At 45.7% G+C, this 14464-nt stretch overlaps 5 protein-coding genes across 5 annotated transcripts; 2 read left to right on the forward strand and 3 right to left on the reverse strand.

Moving 5' to 3' along the window:
- Positions 1–2568: 2568 nt before the first annotated feature.
- DFJ58DRAFT_886304 (uncharacterized protein) lies at positions 2569–3383 on the reverse strand (the record flags this gene model as incomplete). Its single annotated transcript, XM_041394650.1, has 1 exon — positions 2569–3383. Exon 1 carries the CDS (start codon positions 3367–3369, stop codon positions 2569–2571), a length of 801 nt encoding a protein of 266 aa, XP_041243030.1. The 5' UTR covers positions 3370–3383.
- A 1838-nt stretch (positions 3384–5221) lies between these two features.
- DFJ58DRAFT_661583 (uncharacterized protein) lies at positions 5222–5956 on the forward strand (the record flags this gene model as incomplete). Its single annotated transcript, XM_041382227.1, has 1 exon — positions 5222–5956. The coding sequence occupies one exon, from the start codon at positions 5222–5224 to the stop codon at positions 5954–5956; it is 735 nt and encodes a 244-aa protein (XP_041243031.1).
- Positions 5957–9046: 3090 nt separating this feature from the next.
- DFJ58DRAFT_842127 (uncharacterized protein) lies at positions 9047–9936 on the reverse strand (the record flags this gene model as incomplete). Its single annotated transcript, XM_041392790.1, has 4 exons — positions 9047–9159; positions 9272–9449; positions 9491–9673; positions 9733–9936. The coding sequence occupies 4 exons, from the start codon at positions 9934–9936 to the stop codon at positions 9047–9049; spliced, it is 678 nt and encodes a 225-aa protein (XP_041243032.1).
- A 488-nt stretch (positions 9937–10424) lies between these two features.
- DFJ58DRAFT_728862 (uncharacterized protein) lies at positions 10425–12821 on the reverse strand (the record flags this gene model as incomplete). The annotated part of the gene is made up of 6 exons (XM_041385653.1): positions 10425–11281; positions 11340–11387; positions 11447–11603; positions 11648–11785; positions 11838–12674; positions 12723–12821. 6 exons carry the CDS (start codon positions 12819–12821, stop codon positions 10425–10427), a joined length of 2136 nt encoding a protein of 711 aa, XP_041243033.1.
- A 381-nt stretch (positions 12822–13202) lies between these two features.
- On the forward strand, positions 13203–14424 carry DFJ58DRAFT_728863 (uncharacterized protein; the record flags this gene model as incomplete). The annotated part of the gene is made up of 4 exons (XM_041385654.1): positions 13203–13296; positions 13351–13905; positions 13956–14246; positions 14291–14424. 4 exons carry the CDS (start codon positions 13203–13205, stop codon positions 14422–14424), a joined length of 1074 nt encoding a protein of 357 aa, XP_041243034.1.
- Positions 14425–14464: the final 40 nt, after the last annotated feature.

Here is a 14464-nt window from a genome sequence, read left to right on the forward strand (position 1 = left end):
CACTTGATTACATCAGTGAGCCATTCAGATATGTTTGTAAGCATGTCATGTGACTGGTAATATTCTGATTTGTAAGGACTTTCCATGACTCATCATGTTTTGTCATGATTCATCATGCTTTGTAATATTTTACTCATGTACTTTAGTAAGCAGCTGATTCAGCACACCAAAAGGCTTGGTTTGTAAGCATAATCTTACCAATCCAGTGATGACTCACTGCTTAGTAAGGATGGTTTCTAAAATGTATATAAGGACTCCATTCTCACATAATATATAAGTTTTTCCCCTTCCATTCTTTTCCCAAACCGTGTGGGAACATAGGAATTTGAAGCCAGGAGTTTTCCCACTTTCTGTCTCAACACTGTGAGATCACGAAGAAAGTGAAGGCCCACGAGTTGCCTTTGAAAACAATCATATTCTTTTGATCTAGATTGATTGTATACTATCTTACAGGGATTGCCTATACAATAATCTATCGTTTAATCTATCGTCTTATGTATTCATGCCACATTCAGTTCAGAGGTTCATATTACCTACTAGGTTTAAGTTAACCTGACGAAATATATATACTCCTTTACTATCAAGAAGTGATCTAGCAAAGAAGTAATTTATTACCCTTTGGCCACCCACGAACACCACATTATCAACCGAGAAGTAGAAAATCCGTTGACCGTGAACTTGAGGAGCTGGCACCTTAGTGTTAAAGAGTACAATTGTGATAGTCATTGTATTCTGTTCAACATATAAGACCCTCAAGTAAGAAGACAACACGTGAGCCGTGCTGCAGTCATGTACACATGACAAGGGACAAAGTCAAGCTTGTCATAGAAAAGGGGGTTGCTGAAGAGAGTCTCTAGGCATTCAACTGGATCCTCCAGAAAAGTTGGATTGGGTTTTTTGTACGATGGAAAGATTCGAGTATTTGACACTTCCAGCTCAGTCCCTTGGGTAACATCTCAGCTCAGCCTCGCAACTCTTTGGCGGTACTGAATGACAGTTTCAATTCACGGATCTGTTAAGTAACGACACAATCAGTAAGAGTGCGAAAAGAATAATAGATTCCAGAATTGTGAGAGTCCATAATGCTTGAAAGTGCCAAGACTCAAAGTACTTACTATTGGGAGTGCCAGAAATTCATTGATTGCAGCCATGCTAAGGGGAGAACGAAGAAGAAAATCAGCGACTTTCCCATTCCTCTTTTGATGCAAACAGGTAGAATAAGTTGTCCTTTCTGTGTTCTGCATACTCGTCCATGTCAAAAAGATCCAAGAATGTTAAGCCATCCTGAGAGTAAGTTGTCCCAGTGCCTTGAAACCACTCTTCCTTGCTTACGACCTCCTCTCTTTTCATCTCAAAGAAGTCTCTGTTGACATCTGTGTGGATACCAGTATCAAAATGTGAAGACCCGTTGCGATGGTAGGCGTCCAAATTTATGTTACTAGGACGGGGAGGATCTGGATCTGGGGACCACTGTGGTAGTAGAACTGACTCTGCAAACTGGGAGATGTTGACCATGTCACGAATGGAACTATGACAAGATGATTGAGGTTGACTGAGGTGGCAAGTGACACTGGATTCTTTGCTGAATATTTTGCCGCATTTTGGACATGCTATTGACAATGACATAGTGCAATTGATAATAAGTCACACGCTGCTTACTAGTATCAATATCTTTGCTCATACACTCATCATACGAGAATTTACATACGTGATACATAGTATGGATGATTCTGTAGCTTCTTCTCCTTGCAGTTCCATAGCTCTGTCTTCGTCTCGCAATGCTCCCTCTACTCCTTCTTGGTCCCCACACTCATACAAGCGCTTACACTGTCATCACCTTCAAAGACCCTACGATGTCCCATCATTTGGGCACTACACAAACACTGTCTCTTCTCACAACAGGCGAGGTCATTTTTCTTCTCAACTGGGATCGTGCTTTGTTAAGGAGGAACACAGCTTACCCGAAGGGCTACCATTTGTAAGTTCATGCGCTGTTGAGATCAATATGTTCTAACTTCTGACCTTGATTGTTCTTATTCGTTGCACCAAAGACTTTGACTGCCAACAAGCAGATAAAGACGACCACTCTGATCTTGCACTCAAGGCAGCCAAAGCAAAATGCAGAGTCTGTCAAGCCCAAAAAAACTTGGCAGATGGCATTCTGGAGTACCATATGATCCTTCTTAGCCTCCATCACCATCGCGTAGAAGCTGTGAACATGTGTTTGTTGACAGCTGATCTTGATGTGGGACACATGCATGTTGAACAGAGGAGAAATGGTGTCACAACATTTATTGGTTCTACCACTAGCAGCGGAGTCAGGGTTGGCAGCGCAAGTATGGTGCACTAGTTTTTCTCTGGGTATCTATGTACTGAGAACTCTATAGCTAATTCAATGGCTGAATCTGAGACTTGAATATATACTGTTTATATCTGTATAGCTTGTATGATCTGTAGCGCTTGTGGCCTTGTTTGCTCTTGTAGACTTGTACCTAATGATTGCCAAATATTGATTTCCTTGTGAAGCCCTGTAAAACCTGTGGGAACCTGTTATGAGTGTGGGACCTGTCACGAAATTGGCAGTTTGCTGATGAACTTTGCAGCTGCATGCCAGGATCTGCGCTGCTCTGCTTGATAGACAAGGAGAGTTTTTTGGGCTAAGGGATCTCTTAATGCACAAAATTTGTGGACTTGTATATTCATCCAAAAATGCGCCATCATTCGGACTCTGTCCTCTGGCCAGTCCGCTTCTTCTATTGTTTTCAGAAAGCGAGGACAGACTTGACAAAACTCCTCAAAGGGCAAGTCTTCGTCATTGACTACTGCACATGCGCTTCTGGTCGATGCTGATGATACCCACACTGTTGACCTGTCTGCTAGAGTTGACAGTATCATAGCATCATCATCGATGGTTTTCTTGAGATTAGCTTCATCCAGACCGTCATTGGTAAAATACCATAACTCCACATAGTCACCTTTGTCTAACTTCTTAAGAGCGTAAGAGCACGGCGTGTTGGCAGGATCATTGGGGATGCCAGCCTCAAGAATTGGAATAAACTTGTGTTTATTTTTCTTCCTTTCTTCTTTGCATGCTACTTCTTCCTCGTTGATCCTCTCTTGATTGAGTCTTTCTTGTTCCTCTTTGTCTAGCCTTTGACGTTGTTCTTCTTGTTCCTCATCCTCATCTACTTGTCGTTGCCATAACACTTTGATTGCATTGTTGTTGGCCTCCCAAATGTTCCTAAGCAACTGCATGGCTTGAACTTCGGTTGTGTTCTCATTGACCAATTGTGCACGAATGTTGGCGAAGACCTCAGACACATAGTCCGGACAGATGTTGAGGTTCGGGTTGTTTCTAATTCTCAGCATGTTGAAAATTAATCTATACTGATAATCAACTGCTGGTATGCGAAAGAGAAGCGACGAAATGAGAGTGTTGTCAAGGAGTGGATGAGTTGCTAGTACTAACGTGGTAGTACAAAGCAAGAAGGTGGGAAACACGAAAAACCGTGTTGCCACATAGACCTAATTCTATCTTCGTTCTCATGCCTTGAACTCATATAGAATACAATATCACAGTGTACACTACATGTGGAAGAAATTGGATGACAAGTGCCAATTCTTGTGGTGGGGATCTCATAGCATTGATTCCTAGTAGAGGAGAGTCAGTACTTTCAGTTCTTCCTCGCTCAGTCATAAATCAGTCATGGTTCAATGGTTGTGCAACCCACACCCTCACTTCAAGCTAGCTTTTAAGGCTGCCAAGTTGTCAGAATATTACAGAACATACTTGGTTTCGACGCATCTTGGCCCACCCCAATAACCGTCGAACGCATGATGGTAGATAACAAAGCCCTGTCTCAGCTTCTCAGTATGTCAAATGTTGTTAATTATCCCTTCTGAACTCACACCTGGCAGATGTCTCTGTATTTAGCTTGACCCCCCTTTTTCAGGCCATCAAAACGTGTTTGTCCACCATCCAGACTTCTGTGCTCACATATCTGCAAGCACATGCAAATCAGCTTACCATATCCTTCTACCATCACGTGTCGATATCGGGCATTCCTGCTTCAAGTCTCTAGCATCTGTCTAGAATCAGCAGATAAAAGCAGCCTCCTCAGCAGTGAGTTTGACATATTGTCATTGCTTCAGAGCTCGGCTCATGTTTTTCACAATCGTCTTCTTGTCGAATACGAGGACTCTTCACTTTGACACTATGCACGGCTTATCAGTCGACATGTATTTGCATGGGCTATTATTATTGCCCTCTTTGACCTGGTATTTTCGAGGCATTTCATAACCGCATACCACGCACTCATACAATAGATTAGAAACACTTCTTGGACCCTTACCGAGTGGCACCCCGACCAGGACCCCGAAAAATCCTAGTCAACACCGCGCCCAACAGCACTAAACCCGCCTTAAGGCAACTAACAAAACCCAGTTCACTATCCATAGAATGGCATTAACAGGATCCGCAAGCCCAGCGCTCACAACAGCGGCCAACGCCAAACTTAGGAAAACCACGGCCAACAAACCGTTGCTAACCACAAGCAAAACTTTAGAAGAACATATAGATGGGACAGGAATTAGAACAGACATAACTAACACTACCACAGCAAAGAAGTTATTAACCACTCACAGTCTCATTCTACCAACAGCAGGCACGATGCTCAAGCAAATCGCATCAGCGATTTTTGAATTCAGCATCTCAGCGGGTCTGGGCTCAACCCACATGGAAATACTCAGAGCACTCACATTAATGCTACACGACTCAGAACAATCAATGGATATGATGAACATCATAAACAGAATTGAAAACCTCATAGGAGGGCCTTTAACAATCATGGTAGAAAAGGCTGACGAGCTTGCAACATCAGCAGACAAGCACAAGAGTGCTCTAGAGGAGACCATAAACGAGGTGCATGCCAACTTTACCAATCCACTCGAGGGAATAGACAAAGCAGCGAAAAACGTAACAACTGCAATGGACAACCACGCGCAAGCGAGTACCAGACAACCTGGGTCTGAAGGACCCAGAACTTATGCAGCAGCAGCAAAGTCCTCAATCCCAGGACCATTAACTAAGCGTCTTTCATGCACTGAGGGACAATCAAGACAAATTCTAATAGATAGAAGATCACTTCTAATGCCAAAGGACACGATGACCCAACTCACAGAAGAACAACTAGTATCCAAGGCAAAGTTAGCCCTCGAAATGATGAACAAGGATGAAATCCCAACCCCCTCCGACCTATCTTTCATATCAGCACACAAACTTCCACACAGCGGAATCCTATATGAATTGAACACCAAGGAGTCGGACGCATGGTTCAACATACCCTCGAACCGAAGTAACTTTCTAGAATGTTTTGGCACTAACGTAACAATCAAAGACAGATCATACCACATCCTCATGGAGAACGTACCAATAGCTTTCTTCCCAGAATCAACAGCAGCCCTCGCAGACACAGAAAAGAAAGCCGGCATCGCACCAAAGAGCATCCTGAAAGCAAGATACATCAAACCAATAGTGAGGAGAAGCCCAAACCAAAGAACTGCTCACATAATACTCACCTTCAAATCCAGGGAGAGCGCTAACCATGCCATCAAATTCAGACTATCAATTGCAAGTAAGAAGGTATATGGACATAAACTCTTACCCGAACCATCAAGATGCCTCAAATGCCACTTGTACGACGGAAACCACATGGCAACCAACTGCCCCAACGAAGCAGATTCCTGTGGAACATGCGGCGAATCACACCGCATGACAACTTGCAGTGTCACCGACCAGAACAATTACTACTGTGTCAATTGCAAAGCCAAAGGCCACGCAGCTTGGAGTCGCAAATGCCCTACATTCATAGGTAAATGGGAAGTGCACAAAAGCGAGACAGCGAGTCACTATACAGGTTCTACCCAATGGAAGATCCCCTCACGTGGGAGAAAGTAAACGAGGCACCAGAAGACCCACCAGAACCACAAGTAGAAGGTAACGGCCCATACACAACTCGCACTAATCAAATACCCCGCCCGCTCCCCCCCCAGACCAAATAGACCAGACGGACCAAGACTTACCAACTACAGACACAACCTCCCAGCACGTCCAAGAACCACATACCCGAACATCATCCCACTAGGCAGCCAATCATGCCTAACGGACATGTGGACTCATCAAGACAAAATCAACCCACCCACTGGACCCCATGGAGACCACGCCACCCAACCGCATCAACAGCAACATGACAACAACCAATCCAGAGACTCATTCTTCTCAACACTAGACTACAACCAGGACGGCACACATAATGCAGTGGCTTATCTCCTTACTTACTGGACAGCCCAAGTTGACATTTCTCCGTGATAGTCGGGCCAACCCACCATGGGCCCACATTATTATGTACCTCATAGCTGTGGGATGGGCCCAGGTGTGAGACCGTCCCCCTAATATACTGGGTGGGCCTGAGGTGGATAGCCTCCAAGGCTAATGGATGGGCCCACAGTCTAGATATTTCAGATGTACCATAATGCATAACTTAGTAGTCTTATGATGTATAGCCTATTACTGTTAAATCAGTACTGCAGTAAGGGGTGGGCCCATACATTGGTTGGCGAGATCACCGATATGGATAATGTCCGGCGTCTAGCGGCACTGATGAAGATGGTGATAAAGGTTATGTAGCCTGTTACTGTTGGATTCAAAGGGTGGGCTGACAATGTAAGATCACCGATACATACAGTGGCTCAAAAAGTGTCCCAATGTTTGTGGGTTTGGATGTAATTGCTTCATTGTGAGTCAGGGTGTGGGAATCTGACTAAGCTATAGGGAGGTGTCAGAATGCGCTGCCTCTTGGCTTCATCTCTGGCCCCTGTAGCGTGGGAATTCGGTGTTATCGTGTGAAGATATGGACATTTTAATTTGATGACTCATTGGGACACTTTTTTGACTTTGAATTTGACCAATATAATCTCTATAATTCTAGTACTTAGTGTTGCCTCCTCTTGCTCTAATCACTTCTACAACTCTTATAAACACACTATCTATCGATTCCTAGCATTACTCATTAGTAATATTCCCTCACTGTGCTGTAACTCTCTCCCATAGCTGAAATAGCCCATATTGAGGATCCTGATACACCTCCTGAGTAATTTCCAGAGTTGTTCAATAGGTTTGAGGTCTGAAGACTGTACTAGCCATGATAGAACAGTAATATCATAGTTTTCAAACCATATGGTAGCCAACTTGAAGTATACTTGAGATCATTATCTTGTCATAAGATGGTGTCTTCTTCATCAATGTTTGATTCCTGCATGCTTTCAAGCAGACACTCCACCAAAATTGAGATGCCACTGCTCTGCATCTATCCTCCCCTCCACCTCACAGAGAATTCCTCCCCTAATCCACCTCATACAACCCATACCATCAAGTTTTCTCCCCAAAACTTGAGTGTTGTCTTGACTTCTCCTTGTCCTATTAGTTTCTTCTGCCTTTTTTCCATACATATTCCTGGCCATCTGCCCCCATTCTATTGATTTTGTCTCATCTGACCAGAGGGCCCTATTCGGTCCTCAAAGTTCATACTGGTGCTTCAGAGCAAAGGCTAGTCTCCTCCCTCTATAGGCTGAAGATAGGAGAAGCTTTTCTCTTAGTTATAGCTTCAAGGTTGGCTGCCTTGAGAGCATTCCTGACTATTTGAGTGGAGACAGTGGTTGTGGATAATAGAATAAATGAATTTGATGGCTTGAGTAGTATTAGCAGCCTGCCCAGTCAAAATATAATACCCAAAAGATCTTTTGCTATATGGTATGAGCTTAAAAGTGTGATTTAATTTGATATTTTTTCTATCTTGAATGGTCTTTTTGAAGAATCTAGCAATAGTATCCCTGCTCAGGCCAGTTTTAGTAGAAATCTGCCTGTTAGACAGATAAGAGGAGGTAAAGATGAGAATAGGGGCTATTTCAGCTATGGGAGAGAGTTACAGCACAGTGAGGAATATTACTAATGAGTAATGCTAGGAATCGATAGATAGTGTGTTTATAAGAGTTGTAGAAGTGATTAGAGCAAGAGGAGGCAACACTAAGTACTAGAATTATAGAGATTATATTGGTCAAATTCAAAGTCAAAAAAGTGTCCCAATGAGTCATCAAATTAAAATGTCCATATCTTCACACGATAACACCGAATTCCCACGCTACAGGGGCCAGAGATGAAGCAAGAGGCAGCGCATTCTGACACCTCCCTATAGCTTAGTCAGATTCCCACACCCTGACTCACAATGAAGCAATTACATCCAAACCCACAAACATTGGGACACTTTTTTGGGCCACTGTATGTGGTCATTCACATCCAGCGAGCAGCATCGACGACACAGCATACCAATACTGAAAGCTGTGATAATGGCCGGAAAGGGTGGGTTGATGATGTAAGTTCACCAATACATATTGTCATGCATGGCCGGCATACAGCATCGACACGGCATATCAATACTGAAAGCTCATGTGCAGCCTGTGATGATCGCTGGAGTCAACAACCATCCATAAAAGCTGAGGCGGCGAAGGCCAACAGCTGAAGTGGTAATACAAGTTTATTGACTTGCACTTGTAGACGCCCTGGGGTTAATCTACAAATTCATAAACATCCCTATGTACCATACCGAGACTACTATGTGCAAAGACAAGGAATCATCAATTGTTGACATGTACTTGGAGTATTCTGCTCGGGGTACATCTACAAATTGATGGACATCATCCCGCATGTACCACACCCAACTGATTCTGTCGCCGTTCACGTTGTCCACCCCATGCCAGACAATTCTACCTGAAGCTGCTGCCATAACACCTGAATTATAAGCAATCTCAATGCCAATATTGGGCATCCGCATTCGTGCCGGTCCATAGCCGCCGACACTGAGCATCGCATCAAACCATTGTGCACGGGATATAAGCATCACGGTGCAAGGGTGAGCGTTGGTTGCACATGACGGCAAGGACTGTAAACACAGATCCCCATACTCTTAAGAGATCTCCCATGTCCTGCAATTGATTATTGGCTGCCCATAGACCCAGGCCCAGCTGGGTTGTCAATGAAGACCAGTAGAGGCTGGGGTGCATAACTCTCAATGCAGCAGCAATAAGGGCTGCCGGTCTCTGCATCACCTGACATAAAGATATCCCACCCACTCGGAGGGTTGCCGATATTTCAGGATGAAATTTTGGAACCTATTAAGAAATGAGGCAAGGCTGTTGGATGTTTGATGTGCTGACTTACCGGATGACCTTGTAAAAAACCATGCTGGAGAGAGATTGATGCAACCAGGGGTAAGGCCATGATCACTGCTTTGAAAATTGGACTCATGGGTATGCCATTTGTTGTCCTTCACGGCGCCATGAGTGATACTCATGCCCAGCGGCCCTGACATCATAACAGTCGCCACCATCATATCATTCTAAAATGACTCAGCAAAGATCATCGGCGGCGGACGCAAACCAATCTGGATGGCTGCATCAATTGCTCCAGGAAGATACCATAGGACAATAATACCAAATTTGTCGAGGACAACTGCAGGCCGTTCCAGAATAATTTGACAATCCGGCAGGAATCATGCAAGGAGTAGTTCTTCACGCCCAGACTTGAGGCCAGGTCTCCATCATTTGCAGCACTTCTGAATACCTGGTTATATCAAAGTTGATAGTGACTAACATCAATTGAAGTTAAAACCAGCGGCACACAAATCTTAGGGCTGTACCTGGATTGCGATATGCCTTGGCAAGCGTCCTGGCAAGTTTGGAGCAAGCCATGAGTAAGACAACATCAAGCTCAATTGGAGGAAGGACCTTCAGCCCCACACCGATGAGAACAGAAAACTGGCAGGAGACATATTCACTGGCAATGTGAGTTGTGGACAACGCCCAGTCAGCAGGAATGGGGTTCATCGGACGAGGGACAGAAACATCATAAGTGCTGCCTTTTTATAATTGCTACTGATCATGAATGATGGGGCCTAACATCATAAATTCAAGCATTGCAGGCCACCAGTGATGAGAAGCACATGCCCAAGTTTTCCCATGAAGGGATTGCTCCAACGTAATGATGCTGGCTTCTCGATATATTGCAGCATACATCAACATTAATGACGTGTTCAGCTACATCCGGTGTGTAATCGCAAACACTTGAAAAAAACTTTTCAATTGGCGGAACTACAGTGAAACTACACGGAGGTCCTGTGGCGGTGATTACGCCGAGATCCAGCAAGAACTTTATTGTGCTCCACACGGTGGGTGATTCATATCAAAAGACAAAACAACTCTATTACGTAGACATGGAACCAATGTTTGGGGACAGCGGCGGCGGCTTACTTGAATGATTCTCTGTATACCAAGTACAAATGGCAACCAAAAATATGGACCGGCAGAAGGCATGTCTACAATGGACCAGTTCCAGATGCAGATTCACTAAAGACCTGTCTCAGGTGAGAACTGCTGGCGTTCTGATTAGTTGAAGAACCAGCAACACCATTTTGGCCAGAACTACCAGCGGCATGGGCAAGAGATGTTCCAGCGGCAGTGGAGGGACCCGGAGTGATGTTTGTGTACAAGTGTTCCATTGCCTGCGCCTGGCCTGCACTGAAACCCTGACTGTAGGGTGTACTGTAGCTGGGGATGGGCAGAAACATAGTGTTACTGAATGCAGGAGGGATAGACACATTGGGCATGACACGTTGCCGAAGGGACTTGTAAGCTTCCTGCAGGACGGATGTGGAATGTGCTTGCTCAGCCAATTTGGCCTCGGCGGTCCGGAGCTGTTCCTCATAACTGTGAGATTCAACCTGCATGTCCTTCACATCCTGCTGCAATGCTGTGAGCTCGTCGCGCATGGCCTCTAGATTTTGAATGCTTGTTTCCTGCTCGGCAAGACGGACATTCATGTTCGAAATAAGCAGCATGGAAGTGGTATGTTGAGCACGGAGTTCAGTCAACTCTGTTTTGAGGCTATTTATGACTGCCTGCAGGCCATGATTCTTCTCCATGGGGGACGCCGAGTCCCCCATCTTCAGCGTCATTGCTTCCAACTCCTTCACGACCGCATCTCCCGATAGATCGATGTCCATGGTGTTGGACATTACTGGAGAACATTGCATTTCAGGTGGTGGTAAAACTTGCCACTTCAATGCCAGAGAGGACTTGGGTAATGGCGATGAGGATGGAACCAGAGAGATGGTGGCAATTGCAGGTACAGACATCGTCGGCGGTGGGTCAGTTGGAGTGGCGGCTGAGTCGTCTGACAAGAGCATGTCTAGAATACTCAGAATATGAAAAATGAAACAAGAAAAATTTACCTTCATCATCATCCAGCGCATGGTCTGCGGGGTGGAATAGGACCGAACCTACTTTGATCGTTGTTGATTGCTCTAAGTGCGAACACTTCGATTTCTTCCTGGAGCACCTGGAGCAAGCTCTAAGCACAGTGCCGACTCCAAATCCTTGGCGACAGATAACCGACCTGAATTAATGCCGATCAGTGTACATTGGCGCTCAATATCAGTCATGAACTTAATTAGATATGTAGTACAAGGGGGCTCTAACTCCCGCCTGGCTGTGGTCTATACTGAGTTAGCATTATACATTACAACGGATGAAATCTTACGGTGCCAATGTCCTCTGTGAGTACTTTGGTCTTAGCTTGGACATGCTCTGTTCGCCCTACCTCCACTTCCTCCATTGGCATGCTTGAATGATTGTCACTCTTGTGCCGCTTCCCAGTGTGGGTCCTAACGGTATCGGACTGCTAGACACATAAAAATCCAACAACCTTCGGTGATATCAGAATCACTTACTGTAGGGGGACCAGACTCATCAACCCTAGGCATACGTGTTGGGCCAGCTTCATCTGTTACCGGCGGGCGACTCGAAGCAATGTTTCTCTTGGTCGGCGGCCTACTAGGACTAGCATCCCTGTGTCTCTTCTGCGGCCTTCCATGCCCAAGGCCTTCTGCAACATGCTCCGGCGGGACAACTTCTTTTCCTTTTCCTTTCCTGTGCACAGTCACGTCTTGCAATTCCAAGTCATGTTGTCCTTCCAGGTCCTTGGATTTTGGCTGTGGCTTCTGCCTAAGGGGAACATCTGTTGGAGCCACATCCTTCCCTGCATGTGCATCCACATCTGCCGGCGGTACAGTGATCTTTTCCCTCACCTTCCCCTTGCCTCTGATCACCACCGGCTGTGATTCCAATTCGCCAATGATAGGGATGACCTTTGTTGGCGCTCCATCCTTGGTCACCGCCTGAGCCCCATCTACAACTTCAATTCCATTGCCTTCCAAACTGAGTTCCACCGGCTTCTTTTTTGGAACTGGTTTCAGTTTCGGCTTAAGCTTTGCAGCATGCAGTGCTGGTGGCTGGGCTGTGCCGTCGACAACACCCACCAGCGCAGACAACTGTGATGATGGCGACAATGGCGATACTTGGTTTGCCGGGGTGATATAATTGTGTGCCTCCACATGTAAGGGATGGTTCTTGATATGTGGATCATTCATCACGATGTTCATCCATATCGGCACTGAGACAAATGATAGGCCGCTAACTGGATCACAATGTTCTTTCAACTCCATAGCCACCGACAACACCGGCGAGATTTTTGTTGCAGACTGCCCATAAGTTGTAAATGCTGGAGACTACTCTAAATTAGGGAATGCAACATCGCTAAATTAGCACATGCTAACCATGATATTTGCCATTTCCATGGCCATGGACAACTGGCCCATCTGACCTTTCGTCTTCATTGCTTGTGCTAGGATTTGCACCACCTCAGCTGGCAGCATCGTTCAGAGCTTTGTTGGAAACTTCAGATGATGGCATGCTTAGCAGGAAACGTAGATGTGAAAGAGAGAGCAAAGATGTAGGATATTAGCTTCAGTAATATATAACAGATGGAAGCAATTAAAATTTCCAAGCAACTTTGATCGGCTCATGCAGCGCCGCCATGAGGCGCCATGAGGATGTAGAAGCACACGTTTCAACACATGTGCAAAGTTTCTCACGAAGAAATCCATTGTTTAGGGCGATCGTTTCAACCCTGCGGGAATCCACAAGCCTGGACAATGTATTTAATCATGTGAACTTGGAACTTAACTAGATATCTTCGCATCTGAACTCTACATCCAATACTCATCTTTCATCCAATACTCGTATCATCCAACACAATGTCAGAGCCAATCGACCGCCGCGTTCATTTCAATGTACCTATGGACACCGATGATGAATCCCAATCATCTCACGTCAGCGATACACCCAAATGTAAGTTCCTGATAAGCGATAAGTTCACATTGACTAATCATGGCCAATTGTAAGCGTTCAATTTTGGGTTTGGGAATTCACCCTCTTGTCAAAACAGAGACCCATCGGCGGCGAGGCCTGCAGTATCCCAACCCACATTTAACTTCGGGTTCAACATGAATACACAGGTGGAACCTGCTCAACCTGCATTGGCGCCCAAGTCATTAAACTTTGGCTGGATGCAGCCCGCGGCGTCTCCAGACCGTACGGCGCCAGCAACAACACTGTTCAACTTTGGCATGGGTGCACCTGTCACATTGCCGTCAACAGCATCCACCCCTCCACCGCCACAACCAAAGCCAATCAATTTTGGCTGGGACTGCCTTCCTCCTCCAGCGTCGCCTATGCAAGCATCGTCAATGGCATCCACCCCTACAACGCCGCGACCACAGTCAATCAATTTTGGCTGGGACTGCCTTCCTCCCCCGGCGTCGCCTATGCAAGTTCCGCCCACCACAGCAACAGTCGACCCGCCGACACCACCGCTCACACAATTGAATTTTGGCTGGACTAGGAAAGCCTCATCCAAGGAAGCACCTCAGCACGTTGGCTACGACATGACTAATAAACGTAAGTTATGCTTCTACATCTTATATTCGCAAATGTGGATCCCTCTGAAGCATTCCAGTTTGGTTGTGAAGGCGAACCAGCAAAGGTCGGTGGTTGGAAACCAGTCCCATTCACTGCTACTGTCTCAGCCGATTCACCAGCTACACACTCGTCCCTGCTGGTGTCATATGCAGCCCCTGCACTTCCCAACATGGTAGGAGCCCTCCAGCTCCCCAAGGCACCAATCCCTGCTATCGCCGTTGCAGCTGCCAGTGAATCACAGGCACTGAAACTGGCAACCTTGGTCAGTGAGGCTGAGCAGGCGGCAATCAACATAGTGAAGCGCCTCCGGTCAGATGAATGTGAGTAACTTCTTATCTTCGCGAACCTAGCTTATGTCATTCAGTTGATGCGCTGGCGCAAAGCCTAATCGGCACTGTGGTTGGGCCCAAGATTGAGGTCCTCAATCCCACAAACGAAGAGGTGCTGGACAGCAACCGTGTCCTTCTGACGGCATACTCGAGACAAGAGATAGGTTGACTCGGATCTTCAAAGATCTGATCGGCCTGCATAAGATCGC

The sequence above is a fragment of the Suillus subalutaceus genome (assembly GCF_016647625.1).
Source record: "Suillus subalutaceus strain FC151 chromosome Unknown DFJ58scaffold_65, whole genome shotgun sequence".
Classification (NCBI taxonomy): Eukaryota; Fungi; Basidiomycota; class Agaricomycetes; order Boletales; family Suillaceae; genus Suillus; species Suillus subalutaceus.